At 42.4% G+C, this 16,960-nt stretch overlaps 1 protein-coding gene across 2 annotated transcripts in view; it reads left to right on the forward strand.

Moving 5' to 3' along the window:
• Window positions 1–16,960, forward strand: part of GABRB1 (gamma-aminobutyric acid type A receptor subunit beta1) — a 246,755-nt gene that overhangs the window by 126,424 nt on the left and 103,371 nt on the right. For both annotated transcript variants that reach the window (XM_054028881.1, XM_054028882.1), the window contains exon 4: window positions 14,773–14,993. In XM_054028881.1, coding sequence (XP_053884856.1) covers window positions 14,773–14,993 — 221 coding nt within the window. The remainder of the gene's footprint in view (window positions 1–14,772; window positions 14,994–16,960) is intronic.

The raw sequence follows: 16,960 nt of genomic DNA on the forward strand, positions 1-16,960 counted from the left end.
ATTAAGGCAGCTTTAAGTTTCATTTGCACACTGAAGCAGCACATTGGTGACTTCACCAGAGCCTTGATGATCTATCCCACTAATTCTTCCTGATACAAGGGCAAGTGAAAGTGAAACTGGACAAATGATACATTTACCAAATTAAAATGGTACACATTTTTAATGCCTACCCATTGCATTTTTACCAGTCAATTGTGCAATTATAGCCATCTTTAGAATCAGCTAGAACTATAACAGCTAACATCGTTTTCACCAAGAAAAGAAAGATTTGCAAGCATATTTTTGCATTTACCAACTTTTACTAAGAATTGCTTTCACAGCCTCATGTTTCAGCTGGTAAGACTTTTTGAAGATGTTTTGGTTTTCAGTTATGATTTAAAGATTTGTCATGAATGCATTAAGTGACTCCTGCAATTCATGGAACAATTACTGTTGTAATAAAAATTACATTTAAGTCTCAATAGCAAACCAGAAGGGATCAAAGGTCATTTAGACCAAATTGCTGGATGTTGAAAACAAAATTATTCCAAATTTTCCTTTTAAACAGATACGTATGCCTTTAAAATCTGTCGAATATCAGCATGTGTCAGGCTGGAAATATTACAGTCATTACTTTAGTCACTTATTCTACTACTATCTATATTTGAGCTGGTGAGGGTTTCATTTCCTCATTTATGTAACCATATGGCCTAGCAGGCCAGATTCCTTTGTGGCATTTTCTATCACATTCTGTTCTGTCATGGTGGAATGACATGAGAGGAGTTGACATACTGTGACAAAACACCACATAGAAGAAATTACAAGAGTGTCCACATTAGAAACTTTCAGATTTCTACTGAAAACATATGATCAAATCAGGAGAGCTCTGAGTTACTACAGAGAATTCTTTCCCAGGTGTCTGACTACTGTATCTTGCCCACATGCTCAGAGTCTAACTGATCACCATATTTGGGGTCAGGAAAGAATTGTCCTCTGTGTCAGATTGACAGAGACCCTGGAGGAGGGGTTGCCTTCTTCTGCAGCATGGGGTACAGGTCACTTGCAGGTTTAACTAGTGTAAATGGAGGACTCTCTATAACTTGAAGTCTTTAAACCATGATTTGAGGACTTCAGTAACTCAGCCAGAGATTAGGAGTTTACTACAGGAATGGGTGGGTGAGGTTCTGTGGCCTGCAATGTGCAGGAGGTCAGACTAGATAGTCATGATGGTCCCTTCTGACCTTAAAGTCTATGATCACAAAGTAGTAGTATTTTAACAATGCAATACGCACAAATATATTAACTTCAGTGAGCTGCTATGATTTATCACAAGTGTTAAAAGAAGTGTTAGTCTTAAATTACACATAAATTACATATCAGTCATAAACTATGAAACAACTAAAATACAGGAATAAGTTATTTGAGGCAGCATCAGTGAAACCAATTATTTCAGCTCTCCACATGCTAATAGGGTACCAGGTTTTATGGTGGGGCAGACGCTCAATCTCTTGGAGAGTACAGATACTTCAGCTCCAGTCAGGTCTTGATAAATTGAATGAACAGTTTTTACAAAATGATCACTCCATATCTAACCTCTCAGTCCTCATTCTCAAAGGAAACCTGCACAACATCTTCAAAAGATGAGTTTGGGAGCTTACATTCATAATTTAGCTAGACACTAAAAATCATAAGCTTAATAAAGACACTGGATTTATGGCTTATTACAACAATCTGTAACCCACTAACCCCTTTTTGTCCTATGACTGCAGAGGTGTTAATGGGACACTGACCTTGAATGGCCCCTTAGAATACATGTTAATTACTTATGATAAACAGTCTATTTCATATTGTATTTAGCTGTGACATACTAAGTTTCCCAGACCCGAAGAAGAGCTCTGTGTAGCTCACAAGCTTGTCTCTTTCACCAGCAGAAGTTGGTCCAATAAAAGATATTTATCTCACCCACCTTGTCTCTCTAGTATCCTGGGACCAACACAGCTACACCAACACTGTCAGAAGCTGGGAATGGGCGACAGGGGATGGATCACTAGATGATTACCTGTTCTGTTCATTCCCTCTGGGGCACCTGGCACTGGCCATTGTTGGAAGACAGGATACTGGGCTAGATGGACCTTTGGTCTGACTCAATATGGCCATTCTTATATTCTTATGTACTGCAAACAGCAATGGAAGACTTCAAATTTGGCTTTCTGAAATGAAAACTCCATAGCACAAAGAAAAAGGAAGCACAACATAACAGTGGCATCTACTTCCCAAGCAAATGCAGGAAACAAAACATCATTGCCAAAGGACTCACCATCTCTAATCCTCTGATCACTACATAGAACTCCAAATATGCTGAATAGTTCAGCAGAGGGACTTCCAAAAAACTGAGAAATCACCTCCTGCACTTCACATACTCCAGAAGGAACCACCTCAAACAAGAAAACATCACATACTCCCACACACTGGAAGGGAAAAAAACAGGAAAATTACCTGAAGACCAAGCAAGAAACCCAAAACAGCTATCAAAAAGCCTGATGATAGCCATCCAACACAAAAACAAAAAGTGGAACCAACTACAACAGCTCCTCAACCCACAGACCACGACCTCCAGGAGAAACCATGCCACCAGGACACAACACATAGACAGTACACAAGATCCCAAAATCATCAATTTATCAAGACTCCCCCTAAGCAGAGCTAAATGATCTGTACTCTCCAAAAGACTGAACTTCTGCCCCACCACAGAACCTGATCCCATATTAACATGTGGAGAACTGGAAGAATTCTTTCACTGACTCCACCTCAAAGAATTATTTCCAAAATAATGACGACGCCACCCACAACTACCAGGTCTCCACTGATAGTCATTAAAAAAAAAGAATAATCTCACTAGATAGCCCACAGTGGGCGAAACCACACATCTGATCATTATATTTATTGCTTCAGGAAGAAAATTGACTGTGAAATCCTTAACATCACATCCACCACATATCTCTCCACCACCGAGAAGACAGCTATATAGTCCCTGAAATCCAACCAGATAGTGATTAAAGCAGCAGACAAAGGACGTGCCATCATAGTTCTCAACTGTGATGATTACATCAACCAGGCCAACTGACAATTCCTCAATACTATCTGCTATAAAGAACTCAAAGAAGATACCACACCACAATTCACCGAAGAATTTAAGGGTATCAGCAAATCCTTCCCCAAACAACTCCAAAAGAAACTCTACAACCTCATCCCCCATGAACCCACACCCCAGGGACCTTCTACATGCTTCCCAAGATATACAAATAAAGGAACCCTGGCAGACACATCATATCTGGCCATGGCATTCTTATTGAAGAAATGAGAGGATTTACATCTTCAAACCACTCACCACAGCAACAGCCAGCTTCCTCCAAGACACAGCTGATGTCCTCTAGCTACTCTGCAACCTTAACAACCAGAATGTCATCCTTGCCACCATGGATGTCAATTCCCTATACACCAACATCCATCACAATGACGGCATCGCTGCCTGCCTCAAATATCTACAATACAATGGACAACCTTCAGATATCCACCCCAAACATATTGCCAAATGATCCATTTAATCCTCACCCATAACAATTTCACATTTGGGGTATGTCTACACTACGGGATTAATCCGAATTTAGATAATTCGGATTTGAGAAACAGGTTGTATAAAGTCGAAATGAGTGCGGCCACACTAGCACAGTAATTCGGTGGTGTGCGTCCAAGTACCGGGGCTAGCGTCGATTTCTGCACCGTTGCACTGTGGGTAGCAATTCCATAGCTATCCCATAGTTCACGCAGTCTCCCGCGCCCATTGGGATTGTGGGTTAAGATCCCAGTGCCTGATGGGACAAAAAACATCGTCGCAGGTGGTTCTGGGTACAGCCTCACTTCCTCCCTCCCTCCCTCCCTGCATGAAAGCAACGGACGGCAGACAACCATTTTCGCGCCTTTTTTCCTGGGTGGGTGAACACTGCAGACTCCATACCACGGCAAGCATGGAGCCCGCTGAGGTCAAGACAGCACTCATGAATATTGTAAACACCTCGCGCGTTCTCGTGGAGTTTATGCTCAGCCAGGACCAGAAAAACGAGGAGAGGAGGCAGCGGCGGCGGCAGCGCAGCGACAAGCATGATGAGGACATGGACACGGACACGGACACAGAATTCAGTGAAACCACAGGCCCCGGTGCTTTGGAGATCATGTTGTTAATGGGGCAGATTCTATCCATGGAACGCCGATTCTGGGCAAGGGAAACAAGCACAGACTGGTGGGACCGCATAGTGTTGCAGGTCTGGGACGATTCCCAGTGGCTGCGGAACTTTCGCATGCGTAAGGGCACTTTCATGGAACTTTGTGACTTGCTGTCCCCTGCCCTGAAACGCCAGAATACCAAGATGAGAGCAGCCCTCACAGTTGAGAAGCGCGTGGCGATAGCCCTGTGGAAGCTTGCAACGCCAGACAGCTACCGGTCAGTCGGGAATCAATTTGGAGTGGGCAAATCTACTGTGGGGGCTGCTGTGATGCAAGTAGCCAAAGCAATCACTCAGGTGCTGCTACGAAAGTTAGTGACTCTGGGAAATGTGCAGGCTATAGTGGATGGTTTTGCTGCAATGGGATTCCCTAACTGTGGTGGGGCAATAGACGGAACCCATATCCCTATCTTGGCACCGGAGCACCAAGCCACCGAGTACATAAACCGCAAGGGGTACTTTTCAATGGTGCTGCAAGCACTTGTGGATCACAAGGGACGTTTCACCAACATCAACGCGGGCTGGGCGGGAAGGGTTCATGACGCTCGCGTCTTCAGGAACACTACTCTGTTTAAAGGGCTGCAGCAAGGGACTTACTTTCCGGACCAGAAAATAACCGTTGGGGATGTTGAAATGCCCATAGTTATTCTTGGGGACCCAGCCTACCCCTTAATGCCATGGCTTATGAAGCCATACACAGGCAGCCTGGACAGGAGTCAGGAGCTGTTTAACTACAGGCTAAGCAAGTGCAGAATGGTGGTAGAATGTGCATTTGGCCGTTTAAAAGGTCGCTGGCGTTCATTATTGACTCGCTCTGACCTCAGCCAAAGAAATCTCCCCATTGTTATTTCTGCTTGCTGTGTGCTCCACAATCTCTGTGAAAGTAAGGGGGAGACCTTTATGGCGGGGTGGGAGGCTGAGGCAAATCGCCTGGCTGCTGATTACACACAGCCAGACACCAGGGCGATTAGAAGATCACCCCATGAAGCGCTGTGCATCAGAGAAGCTTTGAAAACCAGTTTCATGGCTGGCCAGGCTACCGTGTGAAATATCTGTTTGTTTCTCCTTCATGAAAACCCTCCCCCTTTACTGACTGATTTTCTGTAAGGAACCCACCCTGCCCCTTCCCCCAGCTTTCTTTCAAACCAAATAAAGTCACTATCATTTAAAAATCATTTATTCTTTATTAATAGATTAGAAAAAGAGGGAGGGAACCCGGGTGGTATTTGGGAGGAGGATTGCTGGGAAGGAAAAAGCCACAAAGAAAAGGTTAAAAAAATGACAGCCTTTTGCTTGGGCTGTCTACTGGGGTGGAATGGGAAGGTGTACGGAGCCTCCCCCCCCCCCCGCGTTCTTACACGTCTGGGTGAGGAGGATACGGAACATGGGGAGGGGGGAGGGGGGAACAGGGGCTGAAGCGGCAGTCTGTTTTCCAGCAGCCGTTCCTGAACCTCCACCAGACGCCGGAGCAGCCCCAGTGTTGCATCCTTCATCCTCTGGTCTTCCTGCCGCCATCTCTCATCTCGATCGTCTCTCCTCTCCTCACGTTGGTCCCTCCTCTCCTCACGTTCACTGACTTCTTTCCTATACTTTGAAACTGTTTCCTTCCACTCATTCAGATGAGCTCTGTCACTCCTGCTGGATTGCATAATTTCAGAAAACATCTCGTCTCGCGTCTTCTTCTTACGACGCCTTATCTGTGATAACCTTCGGGATGGAGGAGGGAGGCTTGAGGAATTTGCAGCTGCTGTAGGGAGGGGAAAAAAGAGAGAATTGTTTTAAAAGCTACATTTTGCAGAACAATGCTTATACTCTTTCACGGTGACCAACACTGTTCACATTACATAGCACATGTGATTTCTGTGCAAGGTCGCATTTTGCCTCTTAATGCTGAGTGCCTGTGGCTTTGCTGCTAGAGATCACAGGTCTGGGCAACAGAATTCGGCTTGCATGCGGCCATGGTAAGCTTCTGCGCCGTGCTTTCCCACATACCAAGCATAGCTTGTAGAGTGCTGCAGAAGCCTGGCCAATCTCAGCCAGTTGGGGGGGGGGCAGCGTGGTGGGGCTTGTCTGGGCCCCTTCAGGCAAGTAGAGTGCTGCGGTTTTTCTGTTAACATTCAGCAGCACCAGAAAACAAACTAACCCCCCCCCCCGCCATGAATTCTCTGGGATGATCACGGTACCCCTCCCCCCACCGCGTGGCTGGTATCAGGGAAGATCCCTGCAGGCACCAAACTACCCCCCCCCCCCGCCGACCCCCCCCCCCCCGCCATGAATTCTCTGGGATGATCACGGTACCCCTCCCCCCACCGCGTGGCTGGTAACAGGGAAGATCCCTGCTAGCCAAACGCGAAAAACTCAGGGCCAATTTCCCATCTGCGCTTGGCTAACTGCAGGGAAGGATTTATTTTCACCACTGTCATTTCCACCACTATCCCATTTATTTAAAGCAGGTTTGGTGTTGAAACCATGCAAAAGTATGGATTTCACTGAAAATTCATAAGCTGACCCAGCTTTATTCAAAGCTGGGGTCAGTGTCCTTCAAAAGCATTGTCATTCTTATTGAACCTTTCTATGAATCTGGACTAAGGTTTGAGTTTGAAATGAATCTCCAAATCTGGTGATTTGAGTATTTATTGTGCACACTGCGCAGTGTCGTTCTAACCACTCAGGAAGCAAAGGAACTCTGATATTTCATTAGACCAATGGCCCACCTATTCCACTATGGAATAGAAGAGACCATTGCTGAGAAGCTAAATAAATTCTTTGCATCAGTCTTCAGTGCAGAGGATGTGAGGGAGATTCCCACACCTGAGCCATGCCTTTTAGGTGACAAATCTGAGGAACTGCCCCAGTTTGAGGTGTCAGTAGAGGAAGCTTTGAAACAAAACAATAAAGCTAAACAATAATAAGTTAACAGGACCAGATAGTATTCACCCAAGTGTTCTGAAGGAACTCAAATATGAAATTGCAGTATTGTGATATGTAACCTCTTGCTTAAATCAGCCTCTGTACCAGATGACTTGAGGATAGTTAACATGACACCAATTTTTAAAAAAAGAGGCAATCCTGGCAATTACAGAATGTTGTGAATCATTAGGAAAGAGATAGATAATAAGACAGAAAATATCATAATGCCACTATATAAATCCATGGTACAGCCACACCTTACATACTGTGTGCTGTTCTGGTCGCCTCATCTCAAAAAAGATATATTAGAACTGGAAAAAGTACAGAGAAGGGCAAAGGGAAAAAAGATTAGGGGTATGGAACAGCTTCCATATGAGGAGAGATGAAAAAGACTGGAAAGTTATCTCTTTTCTAAACAGAACAAAAGTGTGGGGATATGATAGAGGTCTACAAAATCATGAATGGTGTAGAAGAGGTGAATAAGGAAGTGTTATTTACCCCTTCACATAACACAAGTACCGGGGGTCACCTAATGAAATTAATAGGCAGCAGATTTAAAATACAAGGAAATATTTCTTCATACAACGCCCAGTAAACCTTGTGGAACTCATTGCCAGGGGATGTTGTGGAGGTCAAAAGTATAAGTGGGTTAAAAAAAATTAGATACATTCATGGAGGATAGGTCTATCAATGGCTATTAGCCAAGATGGCTAAGCCTCTGACTGTCAGATGCTGGGACTGGACAACAGGGAATGGATCACTTGATAATTGCCTGTTCTGTTCATTTCCTCTGAAGCACCTAGCACTGGCCATTGTCAGAAGACAGGATACAGGGCTGAATGGACCATTGGTCTGACCTAGTATGGCCATTTTTATGTTCTTATCCTGTCATCTACAATGGCCAGGGCCATATATTACAGAGGAAGGTGCAAAAATAGATCAGTCAGTACGTTGTTATGGAATAACCTGCCACCAGGAAAAAGTTTCCTCCTAGCTCCTAATATTCATCACTTGATGCAATGCATTCTAGTCATATTATAGATGACAGGACACAGGTATACATACATAGCATAATTCTCTTCTCTGTAACCCGAGCCTATCAATACCGTAAGCCGAACATCACCAACACAAAAAAACCTAATCAACTCCCTGCCCCCACCCAAAAAAGGGTAATTAGGATCATCATTAAGTGACATCACTTAATTACCTTAAAAATAGGTTTCAGTGGGCATTGCTACTTAAAGGTTATGAGTCCAGATTCATGACTGGTGAAGAAGAGGAGGAGATGTTCTGTACCATAAACTGGAATTCTTCAGAGTCTCCATTTCCTAATCTGGAACTTGTCAGTGACATGGCCTGTTAATATGTCAATATTTGTCAATACCCTTGGTTGAATCATTTGTTGTCTTATCCAAATAAATAGTGTAAAGTTTTAAGAGCTACAGAATAACTCATTTGATACCATCCTCATTGGGAAGTTTGCTTTTAGGGGAAATCTGGAGATTAACCTTTGTGAAATGATACAAAACAAAAAAACCTATTGGTCCAGACTGCTACAGAGAGTTTGCAGAAACCTGATTTACTAGAAGGGAAAATGTCCCTGGCTCTCAAGCTACAAAATGTGAGTTACGTGTTTATCCTAAAAATTTAAAAATACTTGTCTGAGCCCATCTAGTCCAGTCTTTTCAACATCTATCCCTTTCTGCTTTTATTTATATTGGCCCATTTTCTAGTGACAAGAACACATACCAGCCACTGTTATCTTTTTGCAACTTGATTAATTAAACTTTGTTAGCAAATATGGATATACACTTCGTAATGGGTTCTGTTCAGTTCATTAATTAATGAGACATCAAATGGTTATGCTCAATTGCTTTTTATTAATCAAATATTAGACATCTAGGATTAATCAGCACAAACACAGAAAGGAAAAATCTCTAGTCACCCTTCCTGGGAATCCAGGTTGCAGCATTTCTTAGGTCCAACTTGGTAATCATTTCATAGGTTTTTATATCCTACGTGTTTTCTTCATTCTATAATTTGCAGTGAGCTATACTCTTATCACCACCAGTCATCCTCAGATGTCACCCTTGAGGTCAATCATCTAGATAGTTACATATTCCATTATGTCCCAATACACTCCAAATTTCCAAAGTACAAAAGGTTTTGGCCTATTCAACAGCAGAGACCATACTAGGTTGCAAGTAACACTTTTCAACCAACCATTAAATTTTGCCTTTTGCGGTTGGTTACATTTTATATATTATCCAATCATATGTTAATGTCATATTGAGGTTATATACCAACAAAGTGAATCATGTTCCTTTGCAGATTGCCATTATATATGCCCTTTCATGTGGTTCCCATTATAATTTCATTTGCCAATCACAAGCACTGTTTTCTACTTTAAAAATAGGCTATGAAAGTTTGTCATGAACTTAGATAGATATTGCTTATAGATAAAAAATATATATACTAGTAATTCTGTATTGTCTCTCTTTTAGCATTACTTTGCAGCAATACTTTTTTGGGAACTTTGGCCAATAAGCTAACAGTCAAATATACCTTTTTGGTTCACATGAGGAACGGTGGGAGATCTAGGCCCATAGGAAATCAGTACCATTAACTATCATCATTCAGAGGTGCTAATACAGAAAAGTCTTTGAGGCAGGGACTCTTCCTGTGTGAATGGACTGCACCTAGCACATTGTGGAGTCTACCCAAATACGTATAAACAAGAACTGGGAATGCCATAATTTCAGTGTAATCTGACAGGATCTTGCAATTATTATGAAATTCAACATCAGTTTAGCCTGCTAAATAAATAGTTCTACATTCTACAAGAGAAATGGTTCAAGACATGAAAGATCAATGCTGCAGAAATTCATTGAATTAATGTTATAACGTTCATAGGTTTTTGTTTTAATTTTTGAATTTACCCTACAATAAATATCATGGAGAGGCATAAATAGAAATATTGTTCCAAAAGTATGGTTCTCAACCTTTTCAGAACCATGATCTGACATTAAAATGGAAAGAAATTTCAGGATTCCCCTCCCATCTACAAATGAAGACAGGGAGGAGGGGCATGACTAGAGCTCAGCAAAATTTGTTTGATTAATAGTTTATTCACTGAAAAATGCAGATTCAGGCCAACCAACATGAATATACTGAAAAGCTCCAGCCCTGTCACAGGGTTTGCTGCTCACCATTTGACAGCACCCCCTTGTGGCTCATCTGGGGAATTATCTTGCCACTGTCTACATCCCATCTGGCAGTCGCTCACCCCTTTTTCCCAGTCACTCACTCTGTGGCTGCCCTCCTGCTAGTCCAGAGCTGTAGTGCCTCTCCATTGCCAAGTCACCAGTGTCTTCCCCTTCTGGGATATTATTAGAGTCTCCTCCCTCAAAGTCTCAGGCAGTCTCCAACTCCACTGTCCTGACTGTACTAGTCCCACATTAGTGCACAAGGGAACTCGGGCCCATCCGCTCTGGGTTCCAATTCAGGGACTCTTGAACCATCAGTTCAGGTCTATCCCTCTCGGACCTTACTGTCCAGGTGAGCTTTGTTCTCAGTCAGTCTCATGGCCCCTTAGCTTCCCAGACAGTGCCAATTTAACCCCATCCATGCTGGTCTGGGGTGAACATTCCACCACAAGCCCCCCAAAAATGTGGGCCAGATATTCAAAGAGACTTAGACACCATTCATAAAACCACTGGCCAGTGGAGGAGGAGGTAGTGTCCCTCATGGCAAGAGTACTCGGATGTGGGAAACCCAAGTTCAAGTCCCTCCTCTAAATCAGAGAGAGTGGGAATTTGAACACAGATCTCTCACACCCCAGATGAGTACTGTAACCATGAGGCTATAGAGTATTAGAAGGGGAAATGCCTCCTCCAGTAGTGGTTTTGTGAAAAACATTTCCAAATTTCCTTTGTTTTTATTAAAAGTCATTTAAAACACCCAAAATCTAAACAAAACATTATGTCCAACCAACAATTTTTTTCAACCTTTTTTTTTTGCCAAGAAAACAGAAAAAAGAATATTTCAGGTCAATCTAAATGAAGGATATTTTTGATGTTTCGGTTTGGCCAGTGAACCAAAAAATTGATTATTCACACAGCTCTACTCAAAATACCCACTCCAGAACTCTGTGTTGTGACTCCACCCAAACTGAGAACTCACAAGCAAAACATATCCCACATCCTAAAGGAGATATTGGTCAATTACCATAAATCGGATATCTGAAAAAGCAAATCCTGGGAGAATGACAAATCCAGTAAGTCCCTGTTCCATATGGAACAAAACATCCTGTTAAACTCAGCATTCTGGGTTTTAATCACCTTTATACATATTCCTGTCTGCTAGCCAGTCTCTTCTGCAGCAGTAAGCAGAGCAGCACTAAGGTAAGGCATCCCCTGTCCCTTTCTTAAACTCCTCCTCATATTTCATACAGAAGTCCGGGAAAGTGAAGAAGGTCCTCTCCTATTATTCCCTCTGTCACAGACTCAATTTCTTCCTGATGCAAGGCAGGGCCCAGAAAGTGAACTGGGTTTCCATTAGCTACCCCTCCCCTGTCCCAAACAGAGGATTGAAGAGGGGAGACTGAATTTACCATGGCCCCCCAGCTTTCAGTCACTTCTAAGTCCTATGGAGGAGGATTTAGGGACGAATGGGTTTCCTCACCCTGCCATACATCTTTTGATCTCAAGCCTTGTGCAGTGGTCTGGGAAGTGAAGGATGCTCTCCTGACTTCATCCAGCTCCTATTGCTCCCTGGTTATGTGGAGAGGCCCCAGGAAAAGAGAAACCCTCCTGTCCTCAAGCTCAGAATCTGTGGTGGGTCTCTTTTGTTATTTATAAGCAACACTCTTGAATGGCCTTGGGAATCTGAGCTCCACACAGAATGGTGCACAAGTGTGATGCTGTTATGCTGGTGCAAGAGACAAGACATGCAACTTGACCGCCAACAAAAAAGAGACTGACTATACAAATTGCTGTCAAGAATACAATGTAAACTGGAAAAGAAATATGTTTTCATTAACTTCTCTCAGTTGTAGTGATCTTGTCATTTGTAACTATAGCAGGCACAACATTTTCAGACAGAAAAATTATTTGCAAGTTGGTCATATACTTTTAATGCTCTTCATAACTGTGCATTAAGAGGTCCTTGTAGATAAAGAGTGCAAACACCACATCGAAGCATTTATGGTGCCTTTCATTTCTTCAAAAATTTACAGTCTAAGTTAGGATTTGGTAGTCTGACAGGCATAAGGCCCTCTCTCACATTAGAGAAAATTCTCCTCTCGCAATCTGTTTGGCACAGTCTCTATAATTTTGTTACACAGTTATGGCAGTGAGAAAAATGACCAGGCACTTGGAATGGGGGGAGGGAAACTTTAACAGTCCATATGCTGCAGCTGTAGTTATCTTTTAAGATCCCCATTAAGTACACAATTCTTGGGGTTTTCCACTTTAAAAAACTGACTACACTTAAAAATCAGCAGATTCAGAGGTGGGGGGAAATCAGACGGTCTTCAGAAGCTTTTTGAAACAATTTTCTTTCCATATCAAGCTGAGTAGAAGACCAAAAGCCTATGTAAATACTGTCTCCCCTGGCCACAATCTGATAGTAAATAAAAGATAGGAATTCCCTTCACGCAGATGCTCTGGCCTGGTCTCCACAAGAAAAATCCATAGTTAAGCCAACCTAAATCCCAGTGTAGACAGTGCTAGGTCAACAGAAGAATTCTGCCATCGTCCTGGCTACTGCCTCTCGGGGAGGTGGATTTCTTGCACCAATGGGAGAATCCCTCCCATCGGCATAGGTAGCATCTACTCTGAAGCACTACAGGTGTGCCTCTGTAGCATTTTAAGCCCTTAGTTTTCAGGCCCGGAAAAGTCTCAGAACCAAAGTGAATCCTACATGACTATAAATGGTGAATTGGGATTGATGGCCTTAATAAACATTGTTGGAAAAGTACCTGATCTTGTGCTTTGAGATAAAATATTTACTATTTACTAAAGGGTGTAGGGACAGCATACCCTCTTGCATTGTTGGAGAGTGGAACGTGGAAGATGAGAGAACACATCAACAAGAGTTCTGCAAGTGCCCGGCTTGGCTATTGGCTGAGATCAGGCAAAAGCAGCTCTCTTCAGGTTGAGGATAAATCTCAAGAAACATTAACACATGATTTATGGACAGGAGTCCCTTAAAGTTACTCCCTAATGCAAGAGTGCCAAGTATTCTATTTCAGTGGCTTTCAACCTTTCCAGACTACTGTACCCCTTTCAGGAGTCTGATTTGTCTTGCATACCCCCAAGTTAACCTCACTTCAAAACTACTTGCTTACAAAATCTGACACAAAAATACAAAAGTGTCTCAGCACACTATTACTGAAAAATTGCTTACTTTCTCATTTTTACCATGTAATTATAAAATAAATCAATTGGGATATAAATACACCTCTACCCCAATATAACGCGAACCGATAGAACATGAATTCGGATATAACGCAGTAAAGCAGCATTCGGGGGGGGGGGGGGGGGGGGAACCTGTGCACTCTGATGGATCAAAGCAAGTTTGATATAACAAGGTTTCACCTATAATGCGGTAAGATTTTTTGGCTCCCAAGGACAGCGTTATATCAAGGTAACGGGGTATTGTATTTACATTTCAGTGTATAGTATACACCAGGGATCAGCAACCTTTAGCACATGGCTCGCCAGGGTAAGCACCCTCGTGGGCCGGGCTGCTTTGTTTACCTGCCGCGTCAGCAGGTTTGGCCAATCGCAGCTCCCACTGGCCGCGGTTTGCCGCTCCAGTCCAATGGGGGCGGCGGGAAGCAGCGGCCAGAACATCCCTCGTCCCGCGCCGCTTCCGACAGTCCCCATTGGCCTGGAGCGGTGAACTGCCAGTGGGAGCTGCAATTGGCCGAACCTGCCGACGCGGCAGGTAAACAAACCGTCCCGGCCCGCCAGGGTGCTTACCCTGGTGAGCCATGTGCCAAAGATTGCCAATCCCTGGTATATAGAGCAGTATAAACAAGTCATTGTCTGTGTGAAATTTTAGTTTGTGCTGACTTCGCTAGTGCTTTTTATGTAGGCTGTTGTAAAACTAGACAAATATCTAGATGAGTTGATATACCCCTTGGAAGACCTCTGCCTACCGCCATGTACCCCTGGTTGAGAACCACTACTCTATTTGATGTGGGAGGAGATACTGAGGCCTATTGCAGTTTCCAGCAACTGCAAGGATATTTCAGTTCACCAGCTGTAATCAGAAGGAAGCTCAACATTAACATATACAGTTCAAGAGTCACAGATGTGGTTACTGAATAGAGATCTACATTTGCTACAAAGTTTCAGTGATCCTTAAACTTTTGAGTGTGCTATTAATATTAATATAAATGTATTCAATAATTAAGTATTGAACTTAAATTATCAACACTAAAATTATGGATAATTAACACATGATTTATGGACAGGAGTCCCTTAAAGTTACTCCCTAATGCAAGAGTGCCAAGTATTCTATTTCAGTGGCTTTCAACCTTTCCAGGTTGAAAATACACAACTACTAAAATATCTTTTTTCTTTTTTGCTTCCAGGACTACACACTCACAATGTATTTCCAGCAGTCCTGGAGGGACAAAAGGCTGTCTTATTCTGGAATACCTTTGAACCTAACTTTGGACAATAGAGTAGCTGACCAGCTCTGGGTGCCAGACACATACTTCCAAAATGACAAGAAGTCATATGTTCATGGGGTTACAGTGAAAAATCGAATGATTCGACTACATCCTGATGGAACAGTCCTTTATGGCCTACGGTATGTAGTATTTTACTTTACATTTCATGTCTTTTTGGAATAATTGTACACAACACTATAGTAGCCATACAGCATGACTTATCACCAACATATTTTCTTTTATTTTGGCTTATTCTGAAAGCTTTACTCAAGTTCACTGGGGCTATAGGTTGAAGTAACTAAAATATCCACCTACAGCATGGGAACCATACTTAGCCTCCAGCTATTTTCCACAACACAACAACACTACCATTTATGTATTTAACTATGACTGATGTGAAAGCCTAATACTTGGGGGAGGGATAGCTCAGTGGTTTGAGCATTGGCCTAGCTACACCCAAGGTTGTGAGTTCAATCCTTGAGGGGGCCACTTAGGGATCTGGGGCAAAATCAGTACTTGGTCCTGCTAGTGAAGGCCAGGGGCTGGACTCGATGACCTTTCAAGGTCCCTTCCAGTTCTAGGAGATGGGATATCTCCATTATTAAAAACAAAAAATTTAAACACCTCCACATCTTTTGGCTCTTCTGAGCACGTTGGTGCTGCTAAGGAATCTGGCATTACTGTGTTACTCAAGCAACGAAGAAGTATTGACTGAATGAGTTTTAAAGCTGAGTATTGCTTAGTAAGCGTGCAATGATCTAAAATCAAGAGGTAGATGAAAAAGTACAAAAATTAGCTAATCCAAATATGCACTATTCCGTGCTCTCCAGTGATGGAATTTTTCACGTGTGTTTGGCTTTATCATTTAACATGGCTGGTCCAGATTTCCTGACCCATTTGCTCATCCCCACCGGAATATGCTCTTAGTGAACTATAAGCATGCATAACAACTGGAGTCATCAGTATCTTGCAAGCACTGAGAGAGGAGATAGGTAATGGACATTTTGCCTTCACCAAGTCAAAAGAAATGGGTTTGGGAGATGTGGATAAGATCCACTCAAAAAAAAATCAGTAAGTAAGAGATATGAGAGTTGTTAAAGCATACAAGGATAGTTCATCCATCCTGTGGACATGTCACAGGACATTTTCAATTATTTGTAAATATTTTCTTGGAAACCTAGATGTATTCAGGCATGAATTATTTACCATACAGCTTTTATTTTAACTTGTAACTAGCAAAGTCCATAAGTGTGTTTATTAACATAATGCTCTGAAATCAACAAATCAATAAAGACAAGTGCAAAGTACTTAATTTAGGAAGGAAAAATTCAAATGCACAACTACAAAATGGGAAGTAACTGGCTAGGATATAGTACTGCAGAAAAGGAACTGAGAGCTGTCCCAAGTGGAGGCTCTCATTCCAGTTCCTAACAGAAAAGTATCCACACTTCCCAAGATCACTAGCACAATTGGTCCCAACTAGCACCATTGTTGGTAATTTCATTAGAAAGGCTAAGGACAGAATGGAAATGGAAATCCAGCAACTTTCTGACTCCCTGAAGCAGTCAATCCAGGTCATCACGGAAGCAGGGCAATACAGGGATATTCATGATGTACCTCTCTGTACATAGAGGACTTCAGGCTCCTGATCTGTCCTTTGGCACCTTTCTTTTCAACTAAATTAATTTAAAAGCAATTTTTTAAACCTTTAAAAGCATCTCACTTGATAAAGAGTATCAATGGGGGTAAGAGAGGAAAGGGGGCTGAGCAGAAAAACACTCTGTCCTAATGTCTCAAGAGAAGTAAGGAGGAAAAATTAATCCACAGGCTTTTTTTTAACTTTTTGAGAGATGTTCAGATACTTCAGTGATAAGTGTCATAATAAAGACCTGGATGGGTTAGAGTACATTAAGAAGCAGCAGTACTTGGACTTGAATGGTTTTCAGTTCTTCTCCTAAGGAACTAATAATATTTCTACTACTAGGAGTTAAATTTCACAAGTATCCTCCACCTCACTCTAAATAATTGTCTTCAAGCGTAAATTCACCTCTTTCATTTGATGTCTGTCAATACGTATATTTAGTTTAATTTAAATCACTAAGTTCCT

Source organism: Malaclemys terrapin, chromosome 5 (genome assembly GCF_027887155.1).
Source record: "Malaclemys terrapin pileata isolate rMalTer1 chromosome 5, rMalTer1.hap1, whole genome shotgun sequence".
NCBI lineage: Eukaryota > Metazoa > Chordata > Testudines > Emydidae > Malaclemys > Malaclemys terrapin.